General features: G+C 33.7%; 5 protein-coding genes across 6 annotated transcripts; 2 read left to right on the top strand and 3 right to left on the bottom strand.

The window, feature by feature from the left end:
• Nucleotides 1-411: 411 nt before the first annotated feature.
• Nucleotides 412-4941, bottom strand: LOC111415494 (Protein transport protein Sec24AB). 2 transcript variants are annotated; one of them, XM_023047215.2, is made up of 2 exons: nucleotides 4811-4941; nucleotides 412-4668 (listed from the first exon to the last, which is right to left on the bottom strand). In XM_023047215.2, the coding sequence occupies exon 2, from the start codon at nucleotides 4659-4661 to the stop codon at nucleotides 912-914; it is 3750 nt and encodes a 1249-aa protein (XP_022902983.2). In that variant the 5' UTR covers nucleotides 4662-4668; nucleotides 4811-4941; the 3' UTR covers nucleotides 412-911. The 2 variants fall into 2 exon arrangements, with proteins under 2 accessions (XP_022902983.2, XP_071056257.1); XM_071200156.1 differs by lacking the exon at nucleotides 4811-4941 and adding an exon at nucleotides 4724-4792.
• Nucleotides 4942-5651: 710 nt separating this feature from the next.
• LOC111415532 (myosin light chain kinase A-like) lies at nucleotides 5652-10531 on the top strand. Its single transcript, XM_023047269.2, has 7 exons — nucleotides 5652-5812; nucleotides 5902-6010; nucleotides 6070-6255; nucleotides 6311-6548; nucleotides 6625-6789; nucleotides 6843-7183; nucleotides 9788-10531. The coding sequence occupies exons 1-7, from the start codon at nucleotides 5745-5747 to the stop codon at nucleotides 10151-10153; spliced, it is 1473 nt and encodes a 490-aa protein (XP_022903037.2). The 5' UTR covers nucleotides 5652-5744; the 3' UTR covers nucleotides 10154-10531.
• Nucleotides 10532-10762: 231 nt separating this feature from the next.
• Nucleotides 10763-13591, bottom strand: LOC111415562 (nuclear regulator Bacchus). Its single transcript, XM_023047296.2, has 3 exons — nucleotides 13387-13591; nucleotides 12070-12229; nucleotides 10763-11992 (listed from the first exon to the last, which is right to left on the bottom strand). Exons 1-3 carry the CDS (start codon nucleotides 13489-13491, stop codon nucleotides 11928-11930), a joined length of 330 nt encoding a protein of 109 aa, XP_022903064.1. The 5' UTR covers nucleotides 13492-13591; the 3' UTR covers nucleotides 10763-11927.
• A 596-nt stretch (nucleotides 13592-14187) lies between these two features.
• On the top strand, nucleotides 14188-14885 carry LOC111415571 (ribosomal protein L36A). The gene is made up of 3 exons (XM_023047308.2): nucleotides 14188-14260; nucleotides 14464-14637; nucleotides 14698-14885. The coding sequence occupies exons 1-3, from the start codon at nucleotides 14258-14260 to the stop codon at nucleotides 14833-14835; spliced, it is 315 nt and encodes a 104-aa protein (XP_022903076.1). The 5' UTR covers nucleotides 14188-14257; the 3' UTR covers nucleotides 14836-14885.
• A 2698-nt stretch (nucleotides 14886-17583) lies between these two features.
• LOC111415552 (Coiled-coil domain containing 53) lies at nucleotides 17584-18472 on the bottom strand. Its single transcript, XM_023047285.2, has 4 exons — nucleotides 18307-18472; nucleotides 18091-18255; nucleotides 17762-18015; nucleotides 17584-17709 (listed from the first exon to the last, which is right to left on the bottom strand). The coding sequence occupies exons 1-4, from the start codon at nucleotides 18346-18348 to the stop codon at nucleotides 17685-17687; spliced, it is 486 nt and encodes a 161-aa protein (XP_022903053.1). The 5' UTR covers nucleotides 18349-18472; the 3' UTR covers nucleotides 17584-17684.
• Nucleotides 18473-18549: the final 77 nt, after the last annotated feature.

The following is an 18549-nucleotide window of genomic DNA, read 5'->3' as shown; positions in this document are numbered from 1 at the left end:
CAGCCAATTTATCGCAGGATATGGCTGCTTCAGGGCGTACCTGTACAGATTCAAAAGAGTACAGAGCGGAAACTGTATACATATATTGTGCAGATAAAGATGTTAGATAGAAGGAGGTATTAAATATAGAAGTGGGACAGAGGGTAAGAACCAACGACCTGTATGGAAGTCATGCTTGCGATTGAGGAAGGACGGAAACCTTTATCAGAACCATAATCAGTGGCAAGGAGAGAGAAGAAAGGTTGGGCTGCGTTTGGGTTCGGTTCCGTGTGGGTTGAGTTCTTCCTGGATTAGAAAAATTCCTAAAAAAATTATACAGAACTTCCAAACATTATAAAATGCTGCACATACTAGAACCATCTGACAGGAAAAGCGATGAATAACATTATTGGCGCAATAACGCAAAAAGCATTTAAAGAATAATATACAGTTTTATTATTACTAAAGGATATAAACAGGACATAAATACTATCATTTGAAATAATTTGAAAGTAAGAACTGCGAAAACAACACTGTAACATTATTATTATTATTTTTTTTTGTAATATTTCTTTATTTTATCCAAACTCGTATGTACACTAAATATTAAGAAACGAAATCACTCTTGTTCCACGTTACTTCCTAAATAATGCAAAGTTATTGCTTTTGCTCGATCCTCTTCGATGAAACTAAATAAAAAAGTTCCTGATTGACCCAAGAATAAATAGGATATAATTAATATAATAAAAAAAATGCACTTAAAAGATAATAATTGAAAAGTCTATGCGAGCAATAAATTTGCACCGAAACTTTATCGTCTTTATGTATTTATATTTTATTAATAGTATGTATCATATACCATGATTAATGTTCATTTTTCTTCCTTTTATTTTTTTTTAATATTAATAAGACACGGTTCACTTAATTATTAGCTATTTCACTTGGGTCTTGATGTGCTGTAAGAACTCGTGGTAGGACAACGAGTTTTCCAGTCGATCTTCGATCAGTCGTTCTAAAAAGATAACGCGTTGCGGACTGTTATCTTTAATTACTTGAAACGTAGCAAGGAACGGTTTCTCATCGTTCAAATAATTCAAAAACATTTGCATCCTTCGATTAGCCGCGTTATCCAACGTGGGGAATTCGTAGAAATCTTCCGGGATACTATTGAAATCGTTACAATCCAAAACGTCCTTAAGAAAACCTTGCGATACGCTTGCACAAATAAATAATAAAATATGTTCGCCCATATCCATTAAATAGGCACCGTTCGAATCTAAATTTCGCGCCGTCAATTGTAAATGAGGCGGAAGATGGATTTGTTCCTCTTCGTCGTTTAAAACCGTGCTATGCTCTTCGAGGTTATGAACCGGATATAAATCCGGATAAATTTGTTGTATTAAATAAGGCAACGGTTTTGTTTTCATATCACACATTGCGCGAACTCGATCGTCTAATCTCGTTGAAGTACCTACACGAAACGCTACACTTTTTAATAACGCCGAAATGTACAAAGGAAGTAATCTAAGATTATTAGGAGCCATTAATCCGTTGGTACTAGAACCCAAATTTAATTGAATTTTATAACTAGTTAAAATATCGATTGCTACATTTAAGAAAGCTTCGCGCGCATCCAAAAGACTCGATTGCATCGAACGATCAACAGCCATTTTCGCTAACAATCCGACGATGCATTGTTGATCGGCCGAGTTCATAATATCATGTAAAGTATTACCAATTGGTAAACACAAAGTATGAACGCGTATTCTACGCTCACCTTTACTTGACGTGTACAATAAAGCAGCTTGAAAACATATCGTTTGAACATCCGATAAATTTTCTTCGATAGAAACTTGCATACCAAAACCAGCATCAGGGTTAATATTTGGTAAAGAAAGTAAATCTGTCGATCTAACAAACAAATTCCCATGGAAAGTGTGTATAGAAAGTCCTCGCGTGCATCTAACACGCATAACAGCTTCAAATCCAATCTTTCTCGTAACATACCGTCGAAATGATCGCTCAAAATGATCGTTTTGAACAATTCTACTGGCTTTAAATAACGGAAAATGATAAATACATCCTCCACTAAAACGACTTATTCCAGAAATAGTCGCAAGATCAACGTATTGAGAATTTAAAATGAATAAATCAACGGCGATTTGTTGGCCGCTACATTCTAAAGCGAGACGTTTATAAAAATCATTAGCCGGGTTTAAGTGATGTACGTCGTTTGATGATCTCTGATTGGGATCTTCTCGAGAAACAACCGCCCCAGGACCTTTATTCGGCAAAATAGTTTGAAAAACGGTTACCCTTCCACCCGTCGGTGAAGTCATTTTATGAGCCGCTTGCAAAGCAGCGCCTAAAGCTGAGTTTGTATCATTTGTATTTGAAAATCTCATAGGCAATTGACTTAATAAATCCGTAATTAAATCAATACGATCTTTTAAATTTACTAATAAATTATCCGGACATGGTATAAACACGTCGTCGATATCCAATACGGTCATCTCGTGGGGTTGATTTTGACCTTCGGCTAAAGAGTAAAAATGTAAACACGAATCGTAACATAAAAATCCAATTTGCGTTCTTGCATCGCCAGGAATATTTTGAATTTCCGCGCTGAGTACGTTACAAACTGTGTGTAAATACCCAGTTTCAACAGCAAGTCTTGATACGTCGAATAAATAAAGATAAATCGCTGGTTGTGGGGGTCTTAACATATACTCAGCCGGGGCTATATACTCAATTGTACTTGAACGTACTTCCGGTCGGCGTGCAGGATCTCCGTAAGTCTTACTAACCGGATCATATTGAAATTCTTCGGGGAGTTCATTTACTCGATAGCACAAATTACATTTCCAACGTTTCGAATCGACGAAAAACACGAAAGGATTTATGTAAGTACGACAAGTACGACAACGCACAATCGTGTTACATTGAATCACCGGCAAATTACTTAAATCTTTAAACGGATGAATTAATACGCCAAGTGGTAAACGAGATTTTTGTAGTAACGTCGTACTTTCCGGTATTTTTGTCATTGTACAACGGAAAATATCCGCACTACAATTCGCGGCATTTAAAAATTCTTGTCCTAAATTGATTTTCGGCGCTTCCACTTTCGTCGGGGGCAATATATTTGGACATTGGAGTAGATCAAAATTTTCGTTACCCCATAATTTATTAAAACCAGATTGAGTCACACGATTTTGATAAGGAGCTTGTGATTGAACTTGAAATCCACTTTGAGGTTGATTTTGAAATCCACTTTGAGGTTGATTTTGAAATGCACTTTGAGGTTGATTTTGATACCCCCCTTGCTGTTGGTTTTGAAAACTTTGTTGAGGTTGATTTTGAAATCCACTTACTGATTTATTTTGAAAATTACTTTGTGGTTGATTTGGAAATCCACTTTGTGGTTGATTTGGAAATCCACTTTGTGGTTGATTCGGAAATCCACTTTGTGATTGATTTGGAAATCCACTTTGTGGTTGATTTTGAAATCCTTGACTTGTTGGTTGATTATGAAAACTAGTTTGAGGTTGATTTTGATATCCACTTGGTTGATTCTGATTAAAATTATTTTGTGGATATCTATTAGTGTGTAAATGAGCTTTATTTTGATCAGAATTAATTGCAGGAACGTTTTGACCTAATTGTGGAAAACTATTCGATTTTGGTGGTGGCATTCTCATCTGTTGAACATTTCCTTGTGGAAAATTCGCTTGGGGAATACCCCCTTGATTTATTTGTTGTGGATGTTGTAAGTGAGGTTGAATTTGAGGATTAATTTGTGGTCCACTAAAACTTTGCTGATTTAATTGAAATCTTTGTTGATTTTGAGGTTGTTGCAAACCAAATTGTTGATTTGGTACATTTTGAGTAGGCAAATTTGTTTGAAATTGATTCATTTTAATTTGTTGTGGAATATTTTGATGTTGAAATCCTTGATTACTCATTAAATTCGGTTGAGAACCCATTTTAATTGGTTGTGGAACGTTTTGTTGAGTATTCTGTAGAATATTCCCTTGTAAATTGGGTTGACTAATTCTCGGCTGTTGCGTAAATTGATTTCCCATCAAATTTGGTTGAGAAGCCATTTTAATTGGTTGAGGAACAACGTTACTTGGCGTTAATTTTTGTTCGCCTTGTCTAAAATCGTCCATATTCCGCAAATCTTTAAGCGAACCGTTTATTCCGCTCTTATTAAAAAACGAACTCACATTTTTTTCGATTTCTTCTTTCCCAATTTCATTTCTTTCGATATTTTTGACAGACGCAAATTGGCTCGTTGAAGAATGTGTAAAAGCACTGCCTTCTTTGGGCTTTGGGGTACCGATGGGTGATACTAAATTAGGTTTTGTTGCTTCTAAAACGGGCGTTGATGTAAAAACGTTAGGACTTGAGAATGGTGTGTGTAATTCAGACGGTTTTGATAAAGAAATTCGGCCCATTTGTCCTGTTAAATTGGATACTTTTGGTGGTAATTGTCCAGGGGGAATTTCCATTTTACCAGTGGGTAGTTGCGACAGTGGTATTTGTGTACGAAGGCTTGGAGATGAGTCTCTAGAAGAGTGTGATGATTCCACCCCATTGAATGGCACAAAACGATCTCTAGGTGACGATTTCATCGGGTCGTGTTGTCCCGGTATCCCGTTCGGAAGGTTCTCGTTCATTGTTATTCTGGAAATCGATTAAATGTAAGATGTATTGTTTAAATAAAAGAAAATAACGAAACCTTTGGACCTCGAAATCAGTAAACAGTTTATGCGTCGGTTTAGAAGCAACAAAAAGGGTTTAAATTAAATTTATAGGCACCACATACCTTATTAAGTCTTAAATTAGAAATCCTAACGACACTTTTATCTCCCTATTGTCTATTTAAACTTTTTTTGAACGATTTCGTTCTGCAACTCGTTAACTGTCATTGTCAATCTTACGTGGCCAGCGACTACAGCGCCGCTACCGATGCGGCGGCGACATTGAGCACTTAACACTTATCTTTCGGTATTTTTTTACAATTTCCCTTTATTCGGGCTCATTTTAATTCGATTAGGATGTTTAAAAGATAAAATCAACGAATTTTCGAGTACTAATCATTTTTGTATTGAAATCTACGTTCATTCTCACGAGTACCTACATGATAACCTTAATTGTTGTTTTTTACGTAGAAACGATAGCAATTAACAATTACATATCTAATTTTGGTTTTTTATGTGTCACGGTTATTGCGGCACGTTCTACTTTAATAAATCAACAATTTAATGTATTTCTTGAAATATTTTTATCAATAGTTTTTGTATCAGTTTTCACATTACCTAGACAAAGTTAAATAAGTCTTTTTAGATATTTTACGTTAATTATTACCTAGTAATAAATATAAACATTTATATTGATGTTAATTATTTAAAATAAGAAATGAAAAATATTTTATCCAATTAATTAAAAATACAGATTTCTGTAATTAAATGACAGTTCAGGATGTTACGGCATTACAACACAGATATCGCTACAAAATTTTAATTATTTTCTTCCTAGATCTTACATTTTAATAAATTAAACAAATTACCTTAAAGTACCACTTAATAATTATAATTGTACATTATTGTAATATAATCTAGAATCGTAGTTGACATGCTGTCAAACGAAAACGATTTTAAAAGCGTGGTAGCCAACTGCGAAATAACAATTAATGGTTTCTAATACTACCAACACAATTTAGATAATCAGAATCGAAAAAGGAAAAAATAGTAAAAAAAATGTCGTTTCCAAGTTTTTTATTAGATATGAAATCGATTTCAATAGAATCGAATTCAAAAATGTCCATGTAAGTTATTTGTAAAACTCAAATGAAAGTAGATAATTTTCGAGATTAAAAAAACTTGTTTTTTTTGGCGGGTTATCCAAATTTGACAGTTTAGCAAGATGTATGGGTAAAATGCCAGATAAAACCCCAAAATTTGTTAACACCGGTATAAATACAGATCCGTTAAATTGGGATGAATTCGAAGTTGACAGTCAAAGCGTAAGTAATTAATTTAAAAACAAATTAATGTACATAATTATTGAAAACGTTATATTTAGCATTCGCACGCTTCTAAATTAAAGAAACAGAATGATGTGAAACACATTCATATCACCGATTCATCGGTACTTCAAACATCTTACAACTTTGGACAAGTTTTGGGGCAAGGAAGTTTCGGAAAAGTCATAAGTGTCAGCGAGAAGCAAAATGGAACCACATGGGCAATGAAAATCATACCAAAAACTGTAAATGCATTCGATTTGTGTTAAGAATCATAACAAATTCTATTAAATTTAATAGGCTCCGAAAAAAATGACCTCAATAAACCGGGAAATATTAATTTTGAAACTAGTTAAACACCCTCACATTATTTATCTGCACAAAATATTTGAATCTACTGAAAAAATTTATTTGGTTATGGAAAAATGTATTGGCGAACTTAGGCAAAAATTTCAATCAAGAAAACCTTTCACCGAAGGCGACACAAGAAACGTCATCACGCAATTATCGAACGCAGTAGATTATTTACACAAAAATGGTAAAAAAATTAATAATTAGCTGAAAACAAAAATCCAAAAAGTAAAATATTTACAGAGGACTTGGTCCCTTTACAGAAATCGTCCACAGAGACTTAAAACTCGAGAACATCCTTCTGGCGCAAAATCCAAAAAACCCTCAAGATGACCTTTACATAAAAGTCTCCGATTTCGGACTTGGATTCGTAAAAGGAGCCCACTATGAAAGGATGCACGATCGTTGCGGAACCCTAACCTATATCTGTATACAAATGATCTCAAAATTTTTTTTGTTAGCTCACAAAAACAGTTTTCAGCACCCGAAATCATTATGAAGGGCACTTACAGCCAACAGTGCGACATTTGGGCATTGGGAGTCATCATGTATTTACTATTAACCGGCGAATTTCCATTCTTCTCAATGGCCGAGTCCGAGTTGACTCGGATGATCTGTCACGCGGAACCCCAATTCACCAGCCTTGGTGCTAGCGTTGAAGCGAAACATCTCCTCAAGAAGATGCTCGAAAAAGATCCCGCTTTAAGGATAACTGCCGGAGAAATTTGTATGCATCCGTGGCTTCATGGAAAATTACTCAGCGAAAATACATTGAGTGCTAATGTATTAGATATGATGAAAATGTGGAAACAGGATATGATGGTAAAAAATGTTTATTTGATTTATTTTTTTTTATAGGGAATTTGGATACAAAGGTAAGAAAATTTAATAAATTGTTTTTCAAGAGCTGGTAACGCATTTACTATTCGACAAAAGGATTTGTTATTGTCATGGGTGTCAGTACCGTTCTAGATACAGAGGTCAAAAACACAGCAATAAAATTATTTTCAGATAGTCGAGCTGTTTTCCAAGTGCTGCAATCAATACAAAGAATGTCAGCTCTTATTAGTGGTTGTAAAATCTCCCTGCAGCGATCGAGACATTCAAAGAAGTTTATTGATATCTTTACAGTCAAAATTTGAATCATCCTTGAACTCAATCGTGGTAGCATCTTTGTTCTAATGGGAGTCATTGTAAAGACCGTGTCTAGTAACTCAAAAGAAATATTCATAGGGTACTCTTCTTAAGATATACACTCAAAAACTTGCATTTAATTGTTAGAGCAATAATAATGTTTAGAGGGTACGGCAAAAAGATCCCCCTATTTCAAAACAAAGTTTGAAATAGACAAAGTAAGATACAGCAAATATACTTACTTATATTTGTAAAAAAGAAATTTTTGAGGAAACCATTCCAGGACGTCATTTATAGTTTTTCGTGCCATTTCCAGTGAAATAGCAGCCATTTTCTGGGTTGGAGGTGGTTGCACATTTGTGATAAGAAAAAAATTACAATGTATTGAATCAGGTGAACTTGGGGGCTAGATGATGTGTCCTTGCCAAGAGAGAAAACTTCCAAGACCATAACTCTCTTAAAGTTACTACAGAATATCGTGAGGTATGAGCTCCATCTTGTTGGAACCAGACTTCTTTATCGTTATGGTTTCAAACTGATTTAACTTGGGTGAAGATGTACCAAAATATCACTATAGGATTGTGAAGTGATTGGTGTCCAGTTTGTAGTTTTCTATTGCACAACAACGGAAATTTTTTGTATTTACTGTATTTGATGACTTCATCAGACGAAAGCAAAACAATTTTTACTTAATTCTTGAGTAAACAATCCCAAGGCAGCTGTACGTTAAGTGCTACGATGCTTTGGTCCAAGTAACCTTCTTTCATCTCAAATGATCTCATAATTTTATGATTTCTTCTTAATTCCACTCCATTTTTACAACACAGCGTCGAGACCTGGGTGACATACGGAAATCATTTTCTTGATGTGACAATAACCTAGAAACTAAACGATGATCAAGCTCGTTGCAAATCTTTGTATCATATTTTGACACAAAACTAAGAAACGTTTCACTGTATATACTGATACAGAACAAATACTTATGTTATGTACCTACCTCTTTATTTCACCCAATTGGTTATTTATACAATGTCGTGTTGCCAGACGTTTCTAAAATTACATAATCTGTAATCTAAGTAGCTCTATTTCAACTACTTGGAGTACTTGAAACTAAAGAGATGATGAATAACCGCTAAATATAGAAAGAACGCAGAACGAAATCCAAAATGAATAAAGGAAGTATGAGTAGTGATGAAGAATAAATATCATAATAGGCCCCATACACCTGCAAATAAATTGCGTTGCACAACAGTTTATTGTGCAAACAAGTTACTTGTATTATGTACGCTTATAATAATTGCTGTTGCGTCAGAAGATGGCGTTAGAAAAAGAAAAAGGTAGCAGTGAGTATGGATGAAGGAGTGGTTAAAGAAAAGATCACTTTTTAGCCACGCAAATCATCTCAAAGAACTTAAGTTAAGTTCGCCATTAGACTATAAAAATTATTTACGAATGCATCCTTTTCGTGAATTTTTGGCCATGGTAACACGACTTATACAAAAATAAGACACAATATTGAAAGAACCAATATCACCATATTCTACTAATACACGTGAAAAAAAACTATCATTATTGCACAATGTGTTTTGAATTTCTGCAACCAGCAACGCATCAACCAACACCATACACTACACAATTTTTGTAAAACAGCGATTGTGGTGCGATTTGTTTGTGGCCTATAATGAAAAGAATATTATTAACAGAAGTAAATAAATGTAGGTGCGTTACCAAAAACTTTAGCAAAATCCAATAACATTCAGCAAGACTAGATATCATTGTAATAATTCATAATTATCTATATCCTACAACAAAATATAGAAAAATAGTACATCTTTCCTTATATTACATCAACTATAAAGATTACAATACATCTAAAAATGTGTATCCTTATTATCTGATACTGTCTTATATAAACTAGGATTATAGTCAATACAGTTTTTTTTTATTAACATTGTTATAATATTATAACTTCATATAGTGTCTAGTAAGAATTAGATAGAAAAGAAATAATAAAATATTAAATAATTTTCTTTTATAAGAAAATCCTTGAATAAGATATTATTTCTTTTGGTCAGTACTGTGCATGAACGGGGCTTTCCGAGAATGCGAATTGAGCCGGGCTCGGGTAGAGAAGGCTGTACCAAAATTTCTGCCACAGCCGGCCCCCAACATACCTGGCTCTTTGTGCCCCGTTCTTCTTAGTAGTGGTGGGGGTCGAGTCTATCGATTTATTGCGGCGGTAGCAAAACGTTTGCCTGACTGATGAAAATCGGCGTGCTCTGTATTTCGCAGGTCCCCAGAGGTTCCGATTGCGACTGGGCCACAGCCGCCGTACACGAAGACAACCGCGCCGGAGCGGCCGGCTCTGGAAGAACAAATCGTCAGTCGATGTCTTTGCCGGTCCATAACATCGAGTTTAATAGGGGAAGAGCTGGAGGATCATCCAACATCAGAAGAACTTCGGCGGAGGGTCAAGAGCAATCTCAATCTCACGAACAAGCTGGGGCAGCGACAGCAGCTGGGCCTCCGCGTGCTAATCAAAGACTTTATCCGGCTCCAACCGGTAAACAGCGCATGACTCCCGCGAACGCTTTAGGCCGATATATAAATCAACCTAATAATACCAGAAAGGATGGTCATCATAGCAAGAGGAACTAAGTTTTAATATTTTAATCTTTTTTTTTTCTGGGGATGTCGATTACTTTTAAAGAAAGTTATAGATTGATCGTTTGTATCGTAGGGGGGCAAACGGAATTGGGTTATTTTTAAAAGTCAAGCCGTTTTATTTTCGTTTGCGTAAAGTTAAATTTAAGCTTACCACTACATTCAACACTATATACTTAAAATATTTATTATATGTAATGCGATATCATTTTTCGGTATCTCTGGGAACGGTAGCTATTTTTATTATTGGTTTATTTGTAAACTGGTAGAGATAAATACCCATTATGACGCGTCATTATTAGTAGGTCAACTAATCTAAAATTGTTGTGATGATCCCAAAAAACGGATATAAATATACCCATGTACTTTAAATTCTTTCGTATTAATTTTATTTTAGTTATTTTAAATATTCATCAAAATTAAAAAAAATAAAAAAAAAAAATTAAAGACTATTTTATTTTTGTGACTTACCTTGGTGTTTGATTGAGAATGTTCTAGAAATTATTTGGATGACGTAGAAAAAACGGCATTTGTAAAAAGTTTATTGTCCTAATTTTAATTTTTTTCTCGTTTAGAATTAAAAAAATAATCATAAATACACAGTTTTGTACTTACAAAATATCGTTTTATTAAACATTACTAGTAATAAAACTGTAGTGTGATACACACACAGTACAACCATCGGTTCTCTTTTTTATCATGGGTGATGATCAACTTTGGCTCCGTCCGATGCATTTCATCCCGTCCGTGCAGGCGCTGTGTTGACTCGAACGGGTGGTGTGTGTCAAATAAAACACTTGGAATTAAGAAACAACTGTATCATTTTAGACAAAAATTATATCGAAGAAAATGGGGAAATTATACACACCTACAATTTAATCTAAAAAACAACTCTTATATTTTAAGTAGACAAATTCTTTTCGTCGATTATTTTTTCGTAATTTTCTTAAAATTTTATTGAAAAAATTATATCATTATTGTTTTGTCGGTGACGGGGCCCGCGCAGACTTTATCTCCTATAATGTGTTCTCTCATTTTATTTATTGTATATAAATGATGGAATGGGTTGTGGGGGTTGAGGGGGTCGAACGGCAACCGACGAAGAAAATGTTGAAAATTTGTTAATCTCTTTTCGGTAGTTTGTCCGTCTGTTGCCGGCAGAGCTCGCTTCTTTTCGTTTGGGACACATACAACATTGAAACGTAAAATGAGAATAATCCAATTTAAATCATTATTATTTAGACGTATCAATGTCGTATATACGTACAAGTTTAGTATTAAAATAAAAATAAAAAAAGTGTATCTGAAATATATCTGAAACAATAAATGTTATAACTATTTTAATAATTAAAAAATAAGCCTTTATCTGCGCACGCAAAGTCACTATTATGTTCCGTTTTATTTTTTTCTACGTAACAGTAAAAAAATTATATTATAAGTAAAAATAAGTCGTGTTCTCATTTTCCTAAATTTTTCTTTCTCTGGTTGATTTTTTTGTACACAATAGATACTTATTAATTATTAAGAAAAAAAATGGGGAGGTGAGACATCAACTTAAGTCTAAATTTATAGCTATATCTTTACACAAAATGGACATTTTTACAATTGAAGGGGTGGTTGCAGTAATAAGTTAGAGTCTTTTTCTCCTGGACCAGCGGCAAGTTTACATCATTGTGAATTAAATAATAAAAAAAAATAATTAGAGAAAACGGATCCACCTGGTCCAGGCTTTTCACTGCTAGTCCGTACACTGTTAAAACTCTGTGTATTATGCATCATCCTCCTCTTCGTCCACACCCTCCTCTTCACCTTCCACATCCTCCTCATCATCCTCTGCAAAAAAAAATTACTTAATCTCATACACAGGACTCATGGGGTGTATATCTCACTCTCTCCTATGAACAACTAACCTTCTCCCTCAATTTCCTCTTCATCCCCCTCCGGAATATCCTCCTCCTCATCTTCCTCCTCCCCTTCCGCTCCTTCTTCTTCCTCCTCTTCTATATCATCACCATCCGAATTCGCACCATTCTCCTCTTTTCTTTGTTTTTTAGCGTCGTCGGTTTTATCCTAAACACGAATAAAGTATTAATAACACATACCACTATTCATTAAAACAATATTTATTTGTTTATAAAATAAAGATGTTTTACCATTCTTTAAATTGAATCGAATCGCGTAAAATTGTTGTTAAATAACAAAAATTAGACACGCTATTTACACATCAAGCACATTAATCAACAAAAAGATAAAGAAATTGTGGAGGGAGAGGGTTAGGTAAAGGGAAAAGCGCGCGAGATTCGCCTACTTCTTCCCCCCCCGCTTTCCCGCCATCACGACGCCGCATTAAAAACAAGCGAAGCACGATCCGTTCGGCACCTGTTTGGCGGAAGTCAACTGTTTTAAGTAGTTACGGTCGAAAGAAAAGAGATGGGGACGCTACTCGTTCTTCTCCTCATCATCATCATCAACATGAGTAAGACAAAAATGATGATATAAGAAAATACGAATCTTAACGAACTTAACAGAGTAATCGGGAGATTTCGGGAGGAGAAACGGTTAAAAGGTAACGTTTGGACGAGATAAGAGATAAAATCTAAGCAAATACGATCGGAAAAAAAATTTTTTACAAAAAAAAAAAATGAACACGTTTTAATTTTAACTAAAAATAATTCACAAAAACATAAAAAAAATTAATAAAATCATAAAAAAAACTTTAAAAAGTGACCGGTTAATCTCAAAACGGGTCTTTTCAAGTACAACTATTGATTTCGCCATCTTGAAATGAGACCGTAGCCTCCTCGATGGGTACCATTTGAAGCTATGGCGGGATGCAACCGTGATGTTTACGTATACTTAAACTATAATAAACGGGTTCCCCCCGAAAAATAAAATTCCATAATCGTAATTATTCGTAAAATCAACAAAAAAAAATTACAAAAATAAAAATGAGTGATTTTAAAATCAACGCGTATAAGCAAGGCCGTCATCCGAAGCGTGCCCTTTCACAATAAAAACCGCTACCATTTGCTTTACCCACATGGTAACAGTGTTTGTACAACAATTAAAAGAATAATATTAATACAATTGTTTATCCCTCCGTGTTACACGCGTTTACACCGAAAAACCGACGCTACGTACGTTGTTGATGCGAAAACTTCCAGAAAAAGTAACGTAATGAAAAATGATGCTTAGACGCTCTAAAAATTTTTGATTATTAAACTTACCTCTGCCGCCCTTTTCGTCCCCTTAATTTCGCATTTCACGTCCCCCGATGCCTTGTCGTTCTCTATTTTCTCGACTGCGACCTCGCTGTTCTCTTTTGAACTCATTTTTGTTTATGATACGGTTAAATTAGAAAATTTACTTTTCTTAATAACAACTGTCGTCCACGACCGCTTAGCACACTACTGACCGGCTCCAAGCAAGCTTCGTTCAAAAATTAAGATGGCGCCGCTCAAACCGAAACCTGACGTAAATTTACGATTAAGCGGGATTCTTTCTAGATTGAAATTTAAGATTTTCGATCGTTTCGGATTAATCGACAAATTAATTTAAGATTTTTCATTAACGAATTATTCTAATTCTAATTATAATTGTCAAGAAAAATATTTCTGTCAAATCGAAAATGAGGGGTTCGAGAGTACACGGTTGAGGAAAGCGCTTTGGGTACGAGATTATTAGGTTAATACTCATATGCCATCGACAGGGGGCGCTCTTTGAATTTAATTAAACGGTTAAAATGGGTTTGTTTTAAAAGTTATATCATTTAAAAGCTCGAAATCGTGCTTAATGATGTTGTATAACTTAATTCTAACTTAAATAATTATTATTATTTAACTTTAACCTATAAATGCAATGTAAGTTATTTTGTAATTACGGATTCAGATTACACCGATAATTTTAGCATATTTAATTTTTTCTAATTAATTATCGTTATCGTGTTACGTAGTTCTTAATTGACGAATTATTAAAATGTAATTTTAAAAATAAACCAACCAATAAAATTCATAACCTCAGCTATCATGAGTTAGCGCCCTCTATGCAATAACTTGAAAGACAACCGCATTCCATCTCTTTCTATTCGGAATTGCAATCATGGTGAGTTGAGTTTAACATTTTTATCGCTAATTTTCTCAATCATCCTTCAATTTATCCCAAAAATTTGCACCCCTTTTTATATTAATATCACGATTTAACCATCCTTTAAAAAATTTCGTTAATATACCCCAAATTTTTTTTTTCGTGATTGAGGTTATGTTGTCGTTGAGGTTATGTTAATTATCAATTTTTTTGTGTTATAGGTAAACGTACCGAAGCAAAGGCGCACGTTTTGCAAGAAATGCAAAGTGCATAAGTTACATAAAGTAACCCAATATAAAAAATCGAAAGAACGACATGCCGCTCAAGGTAGAAGACGTTACGATCGTAAACAACAAGGTTTTGGTGGACAAACTAAGCCTATTTTCCGTAAAAAGGTAATTAATAAATAAATCTATTCTTTGCAATGTTTATATTATTTTTGTTATAAATTTTAGGCTAAAACCACGAAGAAAATTGTATTGCGTATGGAATGTGCCGATTGCAAGTATCGTAAACAAATCCCATTGAAGAGGTGCAAACATTTTGAACTTGGTGGTGACAAGAAACGCAAGGGACAGATGATTCAGTTCTAATCTGTATATTTTAGGACGTTTATATTTAAAATAAAATATAAAAAAATCAATCCTTTTTTTAATTTCATACTGTCCTTTATATTGATGTTTACATCATTAATTTGAGACCAGTAAGTGAGCTCTAACATTAGAAGGCCTGTAAACAACACTACAATACTGTTTTTAGGTGGGAGAATCACTTAATAATAAATTGGAAGTATCAAATCAAGTTTTTTATATAGGCAAAGTTTATATTGAGGAAAAATAAATAAATAAAATAATAAATAGCCAAAAGGGAAGCATTTTTTAGAAGATTTCATTATGTTTTCCAGTTGCAACTGCATCAAATTCAGCTTCATTTAATGAATATATAAGAGAAAAAGATTTTGAAATGAGAATTTGGTCCTAGGCAATTCATCTTTTTCAAATTACTCCATTGTATTCAATATTTATAAAAAGAATGATTTTTGCTAATTTTGTTCATCTTTATTATTTTCCTAGGAATATAATGAATTAAATTCTGTCGTCGAGGATTAATAAATGAGCAAATGATATGGCAACCTTAAGATACTAGGAAAGTAAATTTTAAATAAATATTTCCTAAATCTTTGAAACTAATATTTACATATAAAACGTATCATTTTTCCTCTGATGGGTTCCTTTGACCGTTTTGATTTTACTTTTCTTCAAAAGCGCCGCCAGTTAATTAAATTTACCTATATTTCTTTCTTTATTGCCTCTATAACAAGTAGCATCGATTTTACAATGGAATATTTGGCCCATAATAACCCACTACTAATGTTTTTCAACTACAAATCAAATTCATTTAAAAATCATAATACAAAAGACATATTAAGATATAGTTGCGTGCTGGGTATGCAGAATTAGGTGCTATGAAATAGATGTATTCATTCCAGATGATTTTGTAGTAGCTTCTAAACAGAGCGTTTTGAGCAAATTTTGTTACAATTACATTCAAGGCAATCTGATTGCTGCTAAGAGCCACTCTAAGTACCATCTTCGAGATCAGATACCAAGCAGTATATTTACATACTTCTGAAGCAGCAGAAAATAATAACACAGGTCTGCAAAAAAAGCCGCGTTGATTGTCGTTAGATGGCTGACGATCAATTCCGAAGTAATTTTCTGCGTGGAATCAGAATGGAACCATACCTCAGGATGTTGAGATATTTGAGGTTATGTACAAGAAAACTGGCTTTTTTGGCTACTTTTGAAGTTATGTGTGAGACGCACAATATTAGTTTGTTCTATTCTATCTATTTCATCATATAGTACTATCCTTACCCTTCAAAATAGGCTCTCGAATGGTGCTGTACGATTTTTCTATTATAAGATTTATAAGTTATAGCCATTTTAAAATGTTGAAACCCAGCATATTGGTACTGTCAGATTACGCTGGAGGCTCCGGAGCGGGAATTTTCTCGCACGATCTCCAGCTGCATCTTCCATTTCAAAATAACTGTTATAAATATAGCAGCTGACGTGATCATCGTTCCAAAAAAAATGGCAGAAACGTCGTAATCTGAACTGATAGGCTGATAGCAGACAAGCTATACTGGCGGTTAGTAGGCATCAAACTACATCATCGTTAATGAAGTACTGTCGGCAATCTCTTGAGGAGACTAACTTTTATAACAACGTCACGATAAAGTAGTGGACAGGACATACCGGAAATAAGGGACACGATCATGAGGACAGGTTGGCAAAACGAGCGGCTAAGAACCGTTTGTACCTCTATCTTTCAATACAGCGTCATTTGTATGTAGCAGCTCCTCACCACATATGTCACCAGATATTCACCCCATAGATCACGTGTGGGAGTATTTATAAAAAGCAATTAGAAAACATAACATTGGTAGTAAGGAATCGTTAAAAGTTGCATTGTAAGCAGAATGGGGAAAAATTCCGATTTCTTATAATGAAAAGCTTGTGCAATCAATGCCAAGAAGATTGAAAGCTATACTAAAAGCGAATGGAGGACCTATGAAGTACTAGTACTATGTTCATTGCAACATTTGGAACTGTACGATTACTTTTGTGAGGTTGCAATCGAACAATTTTGAAGAATTATAAATTTGTTTTGTTGTAATCTGTTTAAAATGAATAATTTTAACTTTTGAATGTATTGCTCCATTTGAACAAGATTTTTTTTAGTTGAAAGGTCTAGTCTTTGTCAATATTTCAGTATGTAATTATTAAATAAAAAAAACTTTTATTTATAATTCTATTTAGAGAAATCGTGCAAAAACCGTTGGTGTACGATGACTTTTGGGACCGACTGTACATACATATACAGCGTCTTTTTTTACTTTTTTTTCACTGGCAAAACTTGGTGTTCCCTTTCATACTTATTTGCTGACTTCGTAGGAACCAATTTTACAATCATTTCAGCCGATTTCGCTAAAATTGCGTCGGAAATTCTCCACTTTAATGGCGTCTTTTAATTTTTGACAGATACATAACCTCAACTTTTTATTTTATATGTCACATTTCAAATTAAATTGATTTCTACTTTATCAACTTTTATTAAATTGTTATTAAATATAAATTTAAACTATTATATTTGCGTTTCTTTAAAGTCCATTTTTAACTTTTGGAATTAGTAATTGCTGTGTAACCAGACTCGACAGTTTGAAATAAAATGTTATACGATACACGTCCGGTAGGTCTTGTAACAGTACTCGTCTAGATATTCCTGACTCGCATGTTACAAGTCACCTACCGGACTTATAAAGTAAATAACAAGTGTTTCTTAAAAATAGTTTTTATTTTAATAAATTCTTTCTATAAAAATAACCGTTAAAGTATAACAATAATACTGAGTTGATTTTTCTTGTTTCGATTATCTTTTAATCAATCACAGCATTTGGTGTACTATAACGAGGAAAATTAATCGATGAATTAAAAAATTAATTAAATTTCTTACTCTAAGATATTTGGATCGACCCCTTCGATAATCATCTTATTTTTAACAGCTTGCGCAGGAACTCCAACTTGAACCATTTTAAAAAAGTGGGCAAATCTCTCATCTTGACAAGCAATAATTCCTTTTGGTTCGTTAACTGAGTCTATTTTATCACTTTCTTCTTGATTAGTAACTATCGAAGGCAACTCTACGGAATTATTTGATTCTTTTATTGGAGTTTCATCATTCTCGTTGATTCCTTGTATCGATGCTAACTAAAATATACTTATTATAACGCCGAAAACGATTTGCCCAACATGTTTATGCTTATTAGAAATAAGTTAGTTTACTTGAGATTCTAAAATCATTAACCCCGCCTCAACTTTTTGGACTTTATACTCAAACTCCATTAATCTTGATTCGCAAGATTGCGCGAAATGATTTAGAAAAGAAACTGTGTTCATAACGAAATTATTTACAAAGGCTATTGTCCGTTTTTGTTGAATTGGTAAAATCTAAAAAAAAATTTTGTTAGATTTTTTTCTTTAAAATGATGGATTATTTACGGATTGGTAATCTACTGTAAAATTTGTTGGTGGAACATCCATTTTTAGTAGGAAATGATGGATTTACATGTTAATAATAATAAAGAAAAATGTTTGACAGATACATAACCTCAATCTTTTTATTTTAATACGTGACATCTCAAATTAAATTGGTTTCTACTTTATCAACTTTTATTAATAAATTTAAACTATTTTTTATTTTATTATTATTGTAAATGTGAGAAAATTGGGGGCAACTTCTTA

The sequence above is a fragment of the Onthophagus taurus genome, chromosome 11, assembly GCF_036711975.1.
Source record: "Onthophagus taurus isolate NC chromosome 11, IU_Otau_3.0, whole genome shotgun sequence".
Taxonomy (NCBI): Eukaryota; Metazoa; Arthropoda; class Insecta; order Coleoptera; family Scarabaeidae; genus Onthophagus; species Onthophagus taurus.
Note: the sequence above shows the minus strand (reverse complement) of the source record. Positions and strands in the feature narration are given on the sequence as shown.

Coding starts and splice junctions, on each gene's coding strand:
- LOC111415552 (XM_023047285.2), bottom strand. CDS start 18,348: ATGGATGTTCCACCAACAAATTTTACAGTAGATTACCAATCC. Junction 18,256..18,306: donor TTACAGTAGATTACCAATCC/GTAAATAATCCA, acceptor ATTTTTTTTTAG/ATTTTACCAATTCAACAAAA. Junction 18,016..18,090: donor TAATGATTTTAGAATCTCAA/GTAAACTAACTT, acceptor AGTATATTTTAG/TTAGCATCGATACAAGGAAT.
- LOC111415532 (XM_023047269.2), top strand. CDS start 5,745: ATGTCGTTTCCAAGTTTTTTATTAGATATGAAATCGATTTCAATAGAA. Junction 6,549..6,624: donor AGATTATTTACACAAAAATG/GTAAAAAAATTA, acceptor GTCCCTTTACAG/AAATCGTCCACAGAGACTTA. Junction 7,184..9,787: donor TGTGGAAACAGGATATGATG/GTAAAAAATGTT, acceptor TGTATTTCGCAG/GTCCCCAGAGGTTCCGATTG.
- LOC111415571 (XM_023047308.2), top strand. Junction 14,638..14,697: donor AGCCTATTTTCCGTAAAAAG/GTAATTAATAAA, acceptor TATAAATTTTAG/GCTAAAACCACGAAGAAAAT.
- LOC111415494 (XM_023047215.2), bottom strand. CDS start 4,661: ATGAACGAGAACCTTCCGAACGGGATACCGGGACAACACGACCCGATG.
- LOC111415562 (XM_023047296.2), bottom strand. CDS start 13,491: ATGAGTTCAAAAGAGAACAGCGAGGTCGCAGTCGAGAAAATAGAGAAC. Junction 12,230..13,386: donor GGACGAAAAGGGCGGCAGAG/GTAAGTTTAATA, acceptor ATTCGTGTTTAG/GATAAAACCGACGACGCTAA. Junction 11,993..12,069: donor AGAGGAAATTGAGGGAGAAG/GTTAGTTGTTCA, acceptor TTTTTTTTGCAG/AGGATGATGAGGAGGATGTG.